The 15897-nt window shown below is 40.7% G+C and overlaps 1 protein-coding gene across 3 annotated transcripts in view; it reads left to right on the plus strand.

The window, feature by feature from the left end:
• KERA (keratocan) overlaps positions 1–13089 on the plus strand; it is a 296742-nt gene extending 283653 nt beyond the window's left edge. For all 3 annotated transcript variants that reach the window (XM_078655348.1, XM_078655365.1, XM_078655357.1), the window contains exon 3: positions 10861–13089. In XM_078655348.1, the coding sequence (XP_078511474.1) occupies positions 10861–11036 (176 nt within the window). In that variant the 3' untranslated portion in view covers positions 11037–13089. The remainder of the gene's footprint in view (positions 1–10860) is intronic.
• Positions 13090–15897: the final 2808 nt, after the last annotated feature.

Below are 15897 nucleotides of genomic sequence, written 5' to 3' on the forward strand. Positions count from 1 at the left end.
AGATACATTCAAGAGACTCAACAAATTCAAAATCACCATCCTTATGTGTGAGAAGAGGGAAGAAAAAATATTTTAGTGACGGGAACTTTAGGATACGTTCTCCCTGGCCAATTACTTACAACCACGGTATCCTGCCACCCTTTGCAGTACTTTTAATCTTAGTGTGGCAGGATACTTTGGTTATGAGTAGTTTCAAGAGACTACCCACCCAAAAACTTTCTTTAGACTCCCCACATAGAAGAAGGCTTGTGAAAGGTTAGTTGGAATGAAAAAAACGAATTACCTGTGTTTTATATGGAAAGATTCACACCCCTTGATGCAGCTGAAACCTGGGTCGCACAGTGATCATTATATTTTGATCTTGAAATAAGAATATCTTTATATTGGAGAATAAGTATACTGCATCACCCTACAGATAAAATATTTCGGTGTCAGGTGGTAGAGAGCATCAACACTCTAGGGAAATACCTTGACTGAGGACTCCAAGCATCAAAGGTTAATTAGTATAGTATGTGTAAATGCTGTATTCCTGAGGGTCCTAAATTTATTGAAATGTTTCTTGGGCCACTGACTGATATGTTTACATTTTCAAATATTATGTGCCATTATGAAAAACACATTGCTTGCCAAATTTTTAGAATGGTCACAGTTGATACGTTTTTATTTTGTGATGAAAGAAATTGAGAAAATTAACTGAAATAAAAAAAGGTATTTTTTTCTTTTACCTCATTTGACTCCAAGTAATGGAAGTCATTGGACTAGTTTGATTCCGAATAGTGATGTTTTGCATGTAAAGTCCAAATCTTCTTGTGAAACATCGGTGAAAAGCTGCAGTCATGCCAGAATCATCAGAAACCTTGATTCGTGCATATTGCAATCCTTGTTATTTTTCCACAACAGAAACTACCAGGACCCCTTTTAATGGTAATTATAGAGTGGGGGGATTAACTAGGATTGTTCTAGAAATCAAAATGAAATTAAATTAAAAAACCATTTGTTAAGCACGGTAGCTACCCTGAGGCGTCCTAGCGCCACGGATAAACGTGTGTGGATGAACAATTGGATACTAGTCTGATTTGTTAAAAAGCAGGGGTTTTAGCTATTAAATATATGAAAGAGAGTAGATTGGGCTCTGTTCGCAGATGGAGGGGAAGGGAGTTCCAGAGTTTAGCCGAGTTATAGGAGAAAGAACGGCCCCCACATCTGACTCTCTTAATCCTGGGTACTGTGGCGAGCAAGGAAGAATCAGATCTGAGCTGTCTGTTCGGATGGTAGGGGACGAATAGTGATTGAATAATGATGGCGCCCGTTTTCCAGAAGGCTCGGTGAACGATGCACAGGCCCTTGAATTAAATTCTTTCCCTGACTGGGAGCCAATAAAGATTCTTCAGTCCAGTTTTGACCGGGAGTCGACGAGGGATCTGAAGGAGGGTTCGTGCTGCACAGTTTCGAATAACCTGGAGCTTGCACAGGGTGGCCTGAGGGACGCCTAGGTAAAGGGCATTCCCAAAATCCAAAAGAGACCCTGGATCATAATCTGCCTCGCTTGGAAGGGTAGTAAGGGAAAGATTTTCCCTACAAGCCTAAGTAGACCGAAGCAGGTAGCTGAAAGTTTGGCTGCTTGGCAGTTAAAGTTGAGGGACTTATCCAGGCAGATGCCCAGGCTCTTAATTGTGTCCTTGGGTATGGGGGCGGGTCCAAGGCAAGTAGGCTACAGTGCGATGATAGTAAGATTAGGGGAGTTACCTAAGCGCATCAGCTCAGTCTTGTCTCCATTCAACTTGAGACAAGACAATGTCATCCATGAGGTCACTGCTTGTAAGCAGTTCCTCAGGTTATTGGGCGTGGTGTGTAGTTGGTTAAGAGCCACCACTAGCTGAGTGTCGTCCGCATAGGTGATAATTTTTATCCCGAAGGGGCGGACAATCTCAGCTAGGGGGCTCATATATATATATATTGAAAAGCGTAGGGCTCAGAGAAGAGCCCTGCGGCACACCGCTGCCAAGAGGCTTGCTAGGGAAGGTGGTTTCGCCCTCAAAGACCTGGAAGGAGCGATATGACAGAAAGGACTCAAACCAAGCAATTGCTTTCCTTGAGACTCCTAGGCTGGTAAGTCGTTGCAATAGAATGTTATGATTTACAGTGTCGAAGGCGGCACTTACTTCAAGGAGGATGATAGCTGCAGAGCCTCCTTGATCCATGATCTTCCTTGCCTGCTCTGTCACTGCAACGAGGTCGGTTTCGGTCCCGTGCATGGGATGGAATCCCGTCTGGGAGGGGTCGAGTAGGTGTTGATCTCTAGGAACTCCGCCAACACGTTGTTGAAATGTTTCTCAAGGATCTTGCTTAGCCAGGGTAGTAGGGAGATTGGTCGGTAATTACTGGGGATGTCTGGATCCAGGTTGGATTTTTTTAAGGAGGGCTTTAACCATGGGCGGCTTCCAGGGGAGCAGGACAGTACCAGTGGATAGAGAGGCATTAAACAGATCAAGGATGGTGGGTAGAATGTGACCGGTGACTGGCAGCAAGGTACGCAGGGGTGCGGGGTCATCAGGGGAGCCGGATTTCACCTGATGCATGATGGATTATAGCATGGTGGAATCAAGAATGGATGGTTTTCGAGGGTTGCTGGGGGATGGAGCCCCAGCTTATGTTGTTTGGTGGGTGGCGTGGGAGTCTTAGTGTGGGTAAAGGAGGTATAAATGGTTTGTACTTTTTAGAAAAAGAACTCTTCCAGGTTATTACAACGGGTTTGTGCGTTGAGGGAGTTTTGAGGTTTTTCTGGGAGCTTGAGGAGGGTTTTCGCGATTCAATAAAGTTCCTTAGGCCTGGAGGCCGCTGCGTTAATCTTATTTTTGAAAAAGGCTGTTTTTTATCGCAGCTCTATATGCAGTTTTTCTGGAAGGAGAGTAGTCCAATCGCCATTTCCTCTCCAGTTTTTTGAAGCGGCGTTTCCTTTCCCTTAAACCAGGGGAATACCAGGGAGAGGTCCTGGTACTACGCTTGAATTTGGTGCGTTTTATGGGGAGTACAGAGTCTAGTGAGTTCAAAATCCATCTATTGTAGTTTTCATTGGCTAGAGTGGGGTCAGAGTTATTGGGTGGTCTAGAGGTTTCAAGACTCGCTGCCTATTCAGGCCGGGGAAGTTTTGACCAGTTGCGTTTCCTCCTAGTAGAAGTAGTGGTAGAGGAGTGGGTGTGTGGGGTAACCCAGGAAAGGAGGATCAGGAAGTGGTCCGTCCATGGAAGGGGGAGGGATTTCCCACTAGGAGATCTGCATAATTACTGGAAGATGACCTTTAGAGTGGGTGGGTTTTAGCACTAGTTGTTGAAATTGTAGCACAGAGAGGCTAGTGGCCATTTCTAGGGCAGTGTGGTCCGTAGTATCATCAAAATGGATGTTGAAATCCCCTAAAAGTGTAAAATTAGATGGGCTACATGCTAGGTTGGCTATAGCGGTTGACAAGGAGTTGAGAAATTGTCCAAGGGTCCCAGGTGGGCGAATTATAAGCATCCCCGAGATGGGGGGAAAGTCTAAGGAGAAGGAGAGACTTTCACAGTCCGGTATTGGATTTGGAGAGCTGCGGCACCCATAGCAGTCTTTGTAGATGACTGCTAAGCCACCCCATCTTCCCGTTAGGCGGTCTTCATGTAAGATTTGATATCTTCGAGGTAGAGCCTGGATACGATTATGTTAAGACTCGGAATGGAGCCAGGTCTCTGTCAGAAATAAGATATCTGGGTTTAGCTCATCTAAAAGCAAGGAGATTTCTGTAGTATGTTTAGGGAGTGACCTACAGTTCAGGAGGTACATGCTACGCTGTGTGTTTTTAATTAGAGGGTCAGGATGAAGCTGAAATCCACAGTGTAAGCAGGTTGTGCATTGATCTGCTAGGTTCCAAGTAAAAAGGCATGGGGCAGAGGCCTTTCCGCTTAGTTTAAGTAGAGAGTTAGGGCTGTACCTGCTGACATGAGTGAAAAAACGAGCAGGGATCGCGTAGCGTGTGGAATGAAGCTTTTATGCAGCTGATTAGCTAAGTGGTCATCCAATGACGCTGCGCCCTCCTCCCCTCTAGCCCAGAAGTGGTTGATGTGCCGTGCCTCCCTCCACCTCAATCGGGAAGAATTCCCGTGGTGGACTGAGGAGAGTGCGGGGTGCCGGGTGTCAAAGGGTGCGGAAGAGCATGTAAGTTTTAAATTTTAAGATTGTTTAAAAAATTGCGGCGATTTTAAAATTAACAACACATTAGGTTTTCAAAGTGAAAGGTACCGTGAGAAAGATCAGAGTAAGTGTTCTGCCACAGCGTGCGTCCGCTTCGCGTAGCCTGTGGCATGAAGCTTTTATGCAGCTGATTAGCAAAGTGGTCATCCAATGACGCTGCGCCCTCCTTCCCTCTTGACCGCTCGTAATTAAGTGCTTTCTGTATGGAAGTAGTGCATGAAAGTATATCTATTCAAAGACTTCCAATGGCAAAGTATTATATTTACTGTACAAATCTCACATAAACAATGTCTTAGAAGGATATAAATGCATCATTTAGTCCTAACATAACGAGTGAGGCTATATCATTAAGCATTGTTACAATTCCACCGGTCCACCATTTACAATCTCCTAGAGGATCAGAAGCCGGATGCGATGTTCCTCACGGAGACATGGTTAACAGAGAGCTCCGGCCCAGACATAGCACTCGCCCTCCCTCCTAACTACTCGATCTTGAGGAAAGATCGGATTAACCAAGGAGGAGGAGGCATCTGCATAATTTTCAAAAATGTATATAAATGTAACTGGACAGACGAGAAGCTAGGTAAATGTGAAGCAGGTCTATTTAAATTGACATTGACGCCCCAGCTCACTTTGACCGGACTTCTGATATATCGCCCCCCTGGGCCTGCTAGGGAATGGGCGGAGGCTCTTCCTGATCTTATAGCCCCCATGGTACTTGAAGCATCTATGTTTACCATATTGGGCGACCTAAACATACATTTAGAGAATCTAAAATGCCCAATTACAGCAAACCTATTATCAGACCTGGAAGCACTAAATATTCAATTACGGAATTCTGGCCCTTCACATCAAGCTGGCCACTTACTGGACCCCATATTTACCAACTTTGATCGTATCAAATGGGACTCGACAGTACCCACTACTTGGTCCGATCATCATCTGAGCAAATTCACCATCTGGGCTCCAGCGCATAGAAACCAGCAGAAGACAGATACGTGGGTCAGAAACTGGAGGAAACTGTGCATGCCTGATCTGGAGGCTCAGCTATCCAAGTCCAAACAGGGTTATGAAATAGAAGACATTACTACGAAGGACTATACTAAAATCAATAACTGGCTAGCTAACGCGGCGTTGACGGTTGTCCCCCCAACCAAAAGCAAACAAAAATCTTGTTGCCCCCCTGCTCCTTGGTTCTCAGATACACTAAAAACAGAAAAAAGTTTATGTAAGAGACTAGAAAGGTCATGGAGAAAAGATTATAAGCCCGACAGTAAAGAAAAGTATAAGACAGCACTCAAGGCATATCACTTATCCTGCAAAATAGCTAGGGGAAATTTCATTAAAAACAAAATACTAGAAGCCCAGAGTCATCCAGGGACGCTTTTCAAGGTCTTAAAGAATTTAGCAGGAGACACAGCTATACCTGAACCGCCGTCCCAATCTACCACCCAATGTAATAAAATAGCTACCTTCTTCCATGAGAAAATAAACACTATTTATGATAACTTCCCACCAAAGAATGAAATTAGAGGAAAGCTCCCATCTGCAACCCTCATAGAGGACCAACATAGTGTTCCCGTTAAACAAGAAATTAGAACATGGACACCAATAGACGCGCAGACGTTCAAAAGCACCCTGAACAGTATCAAATCAGGCTCACCCTTAGACCCCTTGCCTGCACATGTCCTCAAACAACTTGAGCTGCCCACGCACGAGATACTCAGGGCACTACTAAATGCCTCCCTACAAGAAGCTACACTACCGAAAGAATGGAAACACGCTATGGTGGTCCCCTTACTAAAAAAGACCAATAGTGATCCGGAGGTGCTTTCCAACTTCCGCCCTGTCTCTCTACTACCTACACTATCTAAAGTTATAGAGAAACACGTCAATAGGCAATTGTCAGATTTCATCAATAAGAATGATCTCCTACACCCCTCCCAATCGGGTTTTAGAATAGGGCACTCCACAGAGTCTACCCTACTTGGAGTGACAGAAATCATCCGCCAAGAACTTGATGGAGGAGGCACGTCGGCACTCATCCTTTTGGATTTGAGTGCCGCCTTCGATACCATTTGCCATGATATCCTAATCAAACGAATAGAAGAGATTGGAATAAAAGGGAAGGCATTGAAATGGCTGGAACAATTTCTCCAGCAACGCACTTATCAAGTCTTCTCCAAAAATAATCGATCTGAGATACACTCATCTCCATATGGTGTACCTCAGGGCTCCATACTAAGCCCCCTTCTATTCAATATATATGTCACTCCTCTAGCAGAAATTGCGGAAAAAATAGGACTCACCATTTATTCCTACGCTGACGACACGCAACTGGTGTTCTCCCTTTCCACCCCAAACGAAAACACTGTCTCACCCCTTCGTGCTGGATTACTTAAAATGGCCGACTGGCTCCAGACGAACAAATTAAAAATGAACGGAGACAAAACCGAATTATTAATTTTCGGTAATCAAAAGCATCTCTGGAACCCAACACACTGGCCTGATGAGATGGGCGACACTCCAATTGCAGTCCAACATGCAAGGAATTTAGGGATAATTATTGATGACAACATGACCATGCAGTTACACATTGCCAAAACGGCCTCCACATGCCTTCAGATCCTCAAATGGCTCAGGAAAATCCTATGGCAATTACCAGAGGGAGCACAAAGGACTGTTATCCAGGCACTAATAATGTCGCGTCTAGACTATGGTAACGTCCTATTTCTTGGAACAACGAATAGAACACTAAACCAATTACAAGTGGTACAAAATTCCGCCGCAAGAATACTCCTTAGTCTCCCAGCGAGAACAAGGATGACAGAACATCTCAAAAACTTACACTGGCTGCGGATCTCCAGCAGAGTAAAGTTTAAAGCTCTGTGCTATATGCACAGAATAAATGCAGGAATAGCTCCTAAGTACCTATGTAATATAGTTAGCAATTACATCCCCTCAAGAAATCTACGCTCAGCAGGGCAAGCTAAATTTTCTGTACCCAGGATAAAAAGAGCTCGACTAGGTGGCCGCTCCTTCTCATACCTAGCACCAGTACTTTGGAATTCACTCCCTATCCATCTCAGACTGGAACCTTGTTATCTTCGATTCCGCAAAGGAGTGAAAGCCTGGTTATTTGATCTATAACGGCCACAAGACGTCTTCTAAAATGCTGATCCAGGGCGCCGGGAAACCCTCAGGGTAGCTGCTGCGCCATAGAAATGCAATAAATAAATAATAAATAAATAAATAATCATGTAATTCAACAAGTAATAAGAAACATTCTACCACCTCACACATTTAAAAAAAAGTTTAATTAAAATAGCATTTTTAATTATGAAATAGCCGACCCATGCCTTCAGTAAGACATTGTCAGAAGTGTAAAAATGGTATTAGAAGTGCAGCACACTTGACGTGATTTTATTTTTTTATAAAGAAAGTTGACACAGATGTTTAATAAAATGTCATACCACTTCACTGCATGGACATGTATGCCTGTTAGCATCATCAAAAAGCATTTGCTAACTAAGTACCTGTAAATGCAGAAAAACAAGTAGTGATTTCATTTATGTATTTTGTTTCCAATGAAAAATTATATTTGGTGTAATAACATGATTACTGATACAATAATCATTACCTCAATTGTTATACTATCGTAAAAAACCCAACCATATCTACTTGAGGGCTACATTTGTAAACAGGACACAAAGGGAATAATTAGAGGAAAGGCAATGGCCATGTCATCGAAGAAAGAGGGTCACTGGAATACTTATAAATTGTTACTTAACTATTGGCATTAAAGGCAGATTGTAGTATTGTATTGTAGTATTGTATTTGAACTTGTATAGCGTGGCTGTCACCCTGCGGGTATCTTGGCGCTGCACCTTGCTCTGATAACACTAGGCAAAACAGATATCCTGTACACAGTTTCCAGGAGCTCAAAATTACTCATCCCTTGGGAAGAGCCACGTCTTTAGACTCTTTCTGAATGGAAGTAACAGCTTAATCTGTCTATTATGCAGAGGGAGAGTATTCCACATTCGTGATGCCACTATCCCAAATGCTCTTCCTCCTGACCTGGACTTCTTAAACCTTGCAAAGGTTATCAGGCATGCATTGGAGGAGCGGAGATTTCACCCAGGCTTATACCAGGTGAATTTTTCCTGCATGGCTATAGGGCCTAGACCATGAACTGCTTTAAACAGAGTACAGAGGGATTTAAACAGTATTCTCTCCTTAACAGGCAGCCAATGAAGATCCTTCAGAGCTGCCTAGTCAAGGGCAATTTGGCTGCTGTAGACTGGATCCTCTGCAATTTCAGTAGCACTGATTGCGGTGCTCCTAAAAATAACGAGTTGCAGTAGTCCAGTCTACTTAAAATAATACTCCTCACTACTAAAGGTCTAGTTGCACTTGGTAAAAGTGGGAGAATCTGTCGCAAGGCTCTCAACAAGAAGAAGCAGGTCCTGATTATCTTGTTATCTTGTGACTCCATTTGGAGATTGTTGCCAATTAAAACTCCTAGATTACGAACCGTTTTTACTGGAACCAGTGGTGCATCAGTTGGGGAAAAACTAAACTCAGATGGCAGAGGCCGCAAGACTTTGGCCGTGGGGTAGTGTATAACCTCCGTTTTTCCACCATTAAATTGTAGGGAATTTGTCCTGAGCCATTTGGAGGTCTGTCACATGCACTCCTTGAACGTATTTAACAACACTGCTTGATTACCTTACATAGAGAATACCAATTGTGTGTCATCTACATAGTTGAACGTATCTATTCCAAAAGATTTAGTGAAAGGAATCAGGGGCCGCAGATAGATGTTGAAAAGAATAGGGCTTATTGCTGAACCCTGAGGCACCCCATGGCACACAATAGTCTTGGAGGATTTGAAGGGCGGGATAGTCACTGCCTGCAGCTTAATGTGTTTTAGTACACACCCACCAAAGGGGCGACATCATCTAACTCCTTATTGGAAGTGCTCATCTCAAGCCACCCCACCTTCATTTTCAAGTTCTGAATAGAACTAATTTCGGTCTATTCACAAACTGCATATTGTAGTGTGGTTCGAAGTACCAAAATAGTACTATTGACGAACTAAAAAATGCTATTTACAAACCTGCACGGGAAGGTCTCCAACTCTGTTCCTCCTTTCTTTACTATGCAGAGGTCTCCATAATTTTAGGTATATGTTCTAGTAGTAAATATTTAAAGGGACAGGGAAGTTGTTAGAAACTGGGGAATATTTACTTCTAACGGTGAGGGATTTTGAGTGAGGAAATGCACCCTCTCACAAATGAGTAAGTCCCTTCCTAGTCTTAAACTGCATGTCTAAAGTTAACACAGCCAAAAGGACTCAAAAACAAACATAACTGTACTCCAGTTCAGACTGTAATAACTCCAGCTCCAGCCATGGTCACTCAAAGGTACCGCAACACCCTTCCATACAAAATAATCGGAGTAATGACTTAGAAATAGAACCCCATAGAAAACAATGTTAAAATGAATGTCAATAAAATGTTTAATTTGTGGACATGTACTGCAAAATCTCATAAATGGTGAATTGCCTAAAGTAGTAAAGGTAATAAAAAGTGTAATATTAATCCCCCAATAATTTTTTTACTTCAAATAGATTACATCATAAACATAGCAGTGTTAGACTTTCTCCATGCACACAAATCTTGTAAAACATTTTCATCAACCTCAGAATGCCTCCTATGCTATTAATATTCAAAAAGGAACTGACATCTTAACTTTTATAGTAGTACAACCTCGCCACACACAAAAAACCTAACTGTAAGCTGCTACCTTGAAATCATAATGAAACTTCTTCTGGGACTCTGCCCCCTCTTTTATAGTCTGCAGGTATCCTTTTAGGCTTTTTGTACACATTTAGCTCTACATACTTCCACATACATAGCTGTTTCATGATTCCCCTGCAAAGAATATTTGCACATATTAGTTACAGATGAACTAATTATGGTGTACAGTATAAAAAAACATACTGGATTTAGAGGCAATTTGCCACCATCCTCAAAACAAGTTTGCAAATATTTTAAGAACATTTCAATTGTAAATGTTATGTATAATTTACATGCCAGACCACCAATGCTAATACGTTGTGGCTTGAATAACAATATCAAATATATTATTCTATTCTACAGTATACATTAACACAATGGTTTGTAAGATTACTAATCTTTAACTATGCAATTCCATGGCATGCTAAATGTGTCCAATAGATTTGAATAATTGAACATTATGGAATTTGCATCATTCTATGCTATGGACAATAAAAAGACATTTAACTACTACAAGTTCATATGACAGCGCATTGGGTCACAAAGGTTTGTATGTTGACATCTCCGGTTGATCTATTGAGTGCAAATTACAACTTTGACCACATTGTAACAGTCTTTGCTAACTCCTACAGATACTGTGTTTCTGATGTGCATCCTAAAAATTTTATGAATAGCTATCATGATTCATTTTCAGGTTAAATAAACGTTGAAGCGATTGAGAAACAACACAATGAAAATTTATTTTATTTTTGTAATATCAACTTCCAGTTGATAAATGCATTTATTTTTCCTATTCTGTATGGAGTTACATAAACTGGTGTTGTTTGTGTTCTAGGTGTTAATGGTACTACAATTTGCCCAACAGCAGCTGAGCTGGAACAACGAAGTGATCCATACTCCGACAATGGGCCACGCCTTCGTTACCTCCGCTTGGATGGAAATGATATCAAGCCTCCAATTCCCATTGACCTTTTGGTTTGCTTCAGACTCCTCCATGTCATTACTATTTGAAAGTATTTTCCCTATCCTGATCTTCCATTTTTAAAAGATTAGTGGATGCGTTTTACAGTCAAGAAGTGCGTTTCATACACTTTTCCGCATTACCCAATATCTCTTCTCTGTTATCACTTTTGTAGCCATTTAGCTAGTGCTGGCACAATTGATATGCTACGAATAAAGCATCTGTGTTTCTGCAATGAAAGTTCATCTGCATTGTCATAACAAATGTGCAAATGTAGAACTCAGAACAAATGCTTATCAAATATAGGAGTTCATAAAGTATTACTTTTACGTAGGAGCTGGACAATAATTTTGAATTTGTAATACTGTATTGTACTTTAATTATGTTCTTACAGTTTACAGTATTTTCCACATATAACTGATGTATATTTAGTGAAACTAAAATAATACGGGTTTATTCAGCTATATCTACATTTATGATAATTTTACCTTTTACACTGTAGTTCGAATTCTGGGATGTCTTTGCCTGCATATGAACGGCAAGCTTAAAAAAGTACCTCTGAAAAATTGCTACCACAACTCTTACAGGCACCTGCTGAGAAGGGAATACCATGGTAAAAATCTCCCTATTCAGATCTGTGGAAGCATCACTTTCAGTCAAAAAGTATTCATTCAAACTGACTATTCTTAAGTACTAGTCTAAAGTCTCATAATAGTATATTTTTCCAAAACCCTCTGCTATCTAATTTCTTAGATTTTTTATTACAAAATTCGAAATTGTAGGATAATTTGCAGAATACCATGTAATATAGAAAATGAGATATGTATATTTTCAAATCGTGCCTTGTGTAATGCTACTAGCTTAAAGAATGGTGATTTATTTGGATATGGCAAGATTGATATTGCTGTAGGAGTTCTTAAAGTGGAAACATAGATGTTTACTAATTAACTAAAGTTGAACCTTCTTTAACCCCTTAGTAATCCATGCCTAAAAAAGTAAACCCCCAAAACTTTAAAAGATCAACAAATGTTTTTTTTTGTGAGTTAAGCACCGCTGCCTTGGATGGTCGTGATATCTACTAGCTTAGAAAGCTATGTTGTACAGGATTTATATTTCATTGCATAATATCCTAAGTGCTAATACTGACCCCAGTTTCTGCCGAGAGACAAAGAGGATTACAAGTTGCATAAAGGATTTGGGATGAGCATACATAACTGGTGATGAGCAAATGAAATTCACACAATAGTGAAACTTCTGGGTTTGTCCTCAATTTCAACCTCAACGGAAAATTCTAACCACTTCCTTTTCACCATACAATCTTGGAAGTAGGGAAAACATATCTGTTTGTTAAATAAATATCTGGGTCTTTAAAAAAATAATAAAAACTGTATATTGTATATAATATAATTGAATAATAAAAACAAATTCATTCTTGGGAATAAGACAGTCCACAAATGTAAATAAACGAGAATCTTCCCTCATTCACATCATGATAGGTCAGAAGTCATTTGACACTCATTCATTCATATGAGTGCAAAGTGGAAACATCACACCAAAACATCTCTGTTTGTTTTTCACATGTATGGGGTTTGTGGAAAATGCCAGCAATCGATAATTTGTATATGCAATGCATCTCCAGGTAATACTTGGAGGGCATTGGTAGCCAAAACATTGCTATAGGGGGTAATAATATGTGCGCAATATATTGTTAAGACTGTTTTGGCATGTCATTCTCCATTTTTGCCGCAAACTTTATAATAAGACTTAGATAAAACCAGTATGAGGTTCAATAGACATTGCACTAAAAGGCTTCTGAGCCCAACCACGGCATGGAGAATGAGACTGTAGTTTATTCAACAAAAGACTTGCCAAATTCTATGTCTCAAAACGAGTCTTGTACATCCGTCCTCATTTCAAAGCATAGTCTTTATTCGGCGGTAATGGATTTTATATACAAAATATATATATATATTTCCACATACTCATTCAATAAATAGGTGTAAATAAGTGTGACTTACTGAGTGTCTAGCGCTAGGTAAAGCGCAATCTCTCTCTCTCTATCTATCTATCCATCTATCCATCTATCTATCTATCTATCTATCTATCTATCTATCTATCTATCTATCTATACATACATATATATATATATATATATATATATATATGTATATATATATATATATATATATATATATATATATATATATATATATATATATATATATTAAGAGAGTGCTGCTGCTAGAACTAAGTGATGACAGGCCTGGTGTACTGGGCCCCAGAACACAAAGCATTCAGACCTTTTGCAGAGCAACTGGTTTGCAACCCAGGGCTCATTTTCCACCTCAATATACTTGTGTTAGGATTTGCATGACCCTGAACAATAATATAAAAGAAGCAGAGATCTCTTTGTGAATCCTATTGAAAGATTTGTGAAAGCAGAAATGGAGACCTGTGATGGACAGCAGACACCAACAAATCCTATCAAAATTATCAACAGCCTTTTTTATTGCAGACCCTGCACCATGTGTGCTCTTCTTAGTGCCGGCAGCCACATTCATGAATTGGAAGCTGTCCCTCATGGAAGGCTTAACCTCTGGAAATTGGTGTCATCCCCTTTCTGATATTGTATGTGTGAAAGAATTTCAGTCGAACACTATAGTTGCATTCCAATGAAACTATGTAAATTGAGAGGGACCCCTAAATCCAGAGCACTATACCAGACTAATGAGTCAAAGAGAAATCTCCCCTTGGGGTTCAATCACTAATACACCACCTGTTTCAAATTCTCACACCTCATGACTTCTCAACCTCATATAGCACTCTGTTTCGACCCCCAACTCCACTGAAGGTATACACCACACCTATGCGCAATTGACAGGATCTTTAGTGCTCCATTTAACAAAAGTCACATCCAATATAAAAACAGTTATAAAAATTCATCTAAGCATCACAAAGTAAATGCACCAGGTTGTTTTTAAACTGTAGCAGCAATTAAACAAAAACAAACAAATCTCCTTTTTTAAAAAAAAAAACAGCAGTCATACACCATAAATCACAGATATTCACAAATAGGGTGAACATATAAGACAAACAGATATGTCTTAGGGCCTAATTAGAATGCCGGTTGGAAAGCCTCTGACCGCAGATCAGAGGCTTTCCGACCGACCGACATCCCTTGATTTGAATTCCGACAGTCCTATTAGGATTACGGCAGCCAGAAGTCAAACCGGTGATCATTCCAGCTGGCTTCTGACAGGCTCATCGAGCCCGTCGGCCAGTTAGAAACCAAACATAATCCCGTGCGGACAGCGTTCCGCCATCGGGATTATTATGTTGGTTTCTGACAGACTTTCCATGTTGGGCTGTCCAACATGGAAAGTCATTGCAAAGAGACTTTAAGGCACCTAGCAGGGCGCCCATTCTCTTCGGCCTCTAGTGGGGGACTGAGGACCCCCTGTAAATATCTCATGGTGCCTGCCACGTGGTGCAGGGATTTACAGGGACTTCCATTTCTCAATGGAGCTTGTGCTGCGGCCGGTTTCCAACCACCTCACAAGCTCCAATTGGGAAATGGGACTTTGCGACTTGTGCAGTTGCATTGTAATTGCGGATTCGGACTGTCAACCAGACGTCAGTGGGTCTCGAAACCCCAAGGATGACAGTCGGAGGAAACTCTGACCGGCATACTAATTAGGTCTACAGTATTTCCAAATAGCCAACATCTCCAGTGTCTCAATGCCTGCTAGATTTAATTCCACTTGTGCATCGACGTGTTTCAGTGGGTGCCAAACACTTAGACCCTCCTTCTTCAGGACAAATGGATTTTTCCTGCAGACATATATTAAAATCAAGTTGCTCCTATGTAGAAACAAACCCAGGATTGCCGTATGAAAACATCTTTTCATCATTGCCAATTGTGATTGTGCCTATATACTTTTTTTTTAAAACTTCAATTAAACAAATATGTTTCCCTTTTTTTGTTTCTAATAAAGGTCTCCCCTACACAGGACAGATATCCCACCCTTAGTGGATCTTATATTGAATTGTTATGCTGCTGAGATGTTGGAAATAGATACCAGTATTGGTAGCGTGTATGCTTTTGGAATGAATTTAACTGAGTATCTTGGCCCACCTAGGGTCGGATACCTGTCCTGTGTAGTTGGGGAGACCTTTGATGAAAACAAAAAAAGGGAAACAAATTGTAAGTGAAGATGATGGAACTACAACATTATATTGTGTTGTTCTTTCTTTTGTTACAGAGAAGTAAATTCGTTCTCATTATCATACTTCTGAAACGGTACAGTAAGGTTGACTCAGGATGAATACACCATGCCAATATTACAGAAAGTGATCTAGGTCATGAAATATGTATCATGGCTTCAATACATAAAGATAATACTCAGAGCAGATCACATTCTTCTCATTTACCTGTAAATTTAAACTGCTCCAGATTTTTCTGTGACTGGAAGGAATCTAAGATGGACCTTATCTGCTCATGTAGGTATTGCAGAATGGGAGAGAGACAGTTTGAATCAACAAAGTGAGCGTATTTGTGTCTTGCTTGATGAAGGTTGATTAGACTATTCGTCCGAGACTTTTTACAAGGGGTATTTTTATCATGTTTTCTAATGCTTCTTGTTTATATTGGTACTAGATTTCTGCAGTCATTAAGATTGGTGAGCTATGTACGTTTTTATATTTCGAACATTACCAAAACCAGTGGGCATCAAGACCTGTGAGAAGGTGATGAAATTCATGCGGCTAGGCATCCACAATGACTTTTGCATTAGAGTGAAAACAAATTACTGCCTTCGGTTTTGATGTCTGGATTATTCTCTTCTCTTGTTTTGCTCTTTAAGCTAGGTGGAGAGTGTCCTAACCCCATAAACTTGAAGTCTTCTTCACAGA

The sequence above is a fragment of the Lissotriton helveticus genome, chromosome 1_1, assembly GCF_964261635.1.
Source record: "Lissotriton helveticus chromosome 1_1, aLisHel1.1, whole genome shotgun sequence".
Taxonomy (NCBI): Eukaryota; Metazoa; Chordata; class Amphibia; order Caudata; family Salamandridae; genus Lissotriton; species Lissotriton helveticus.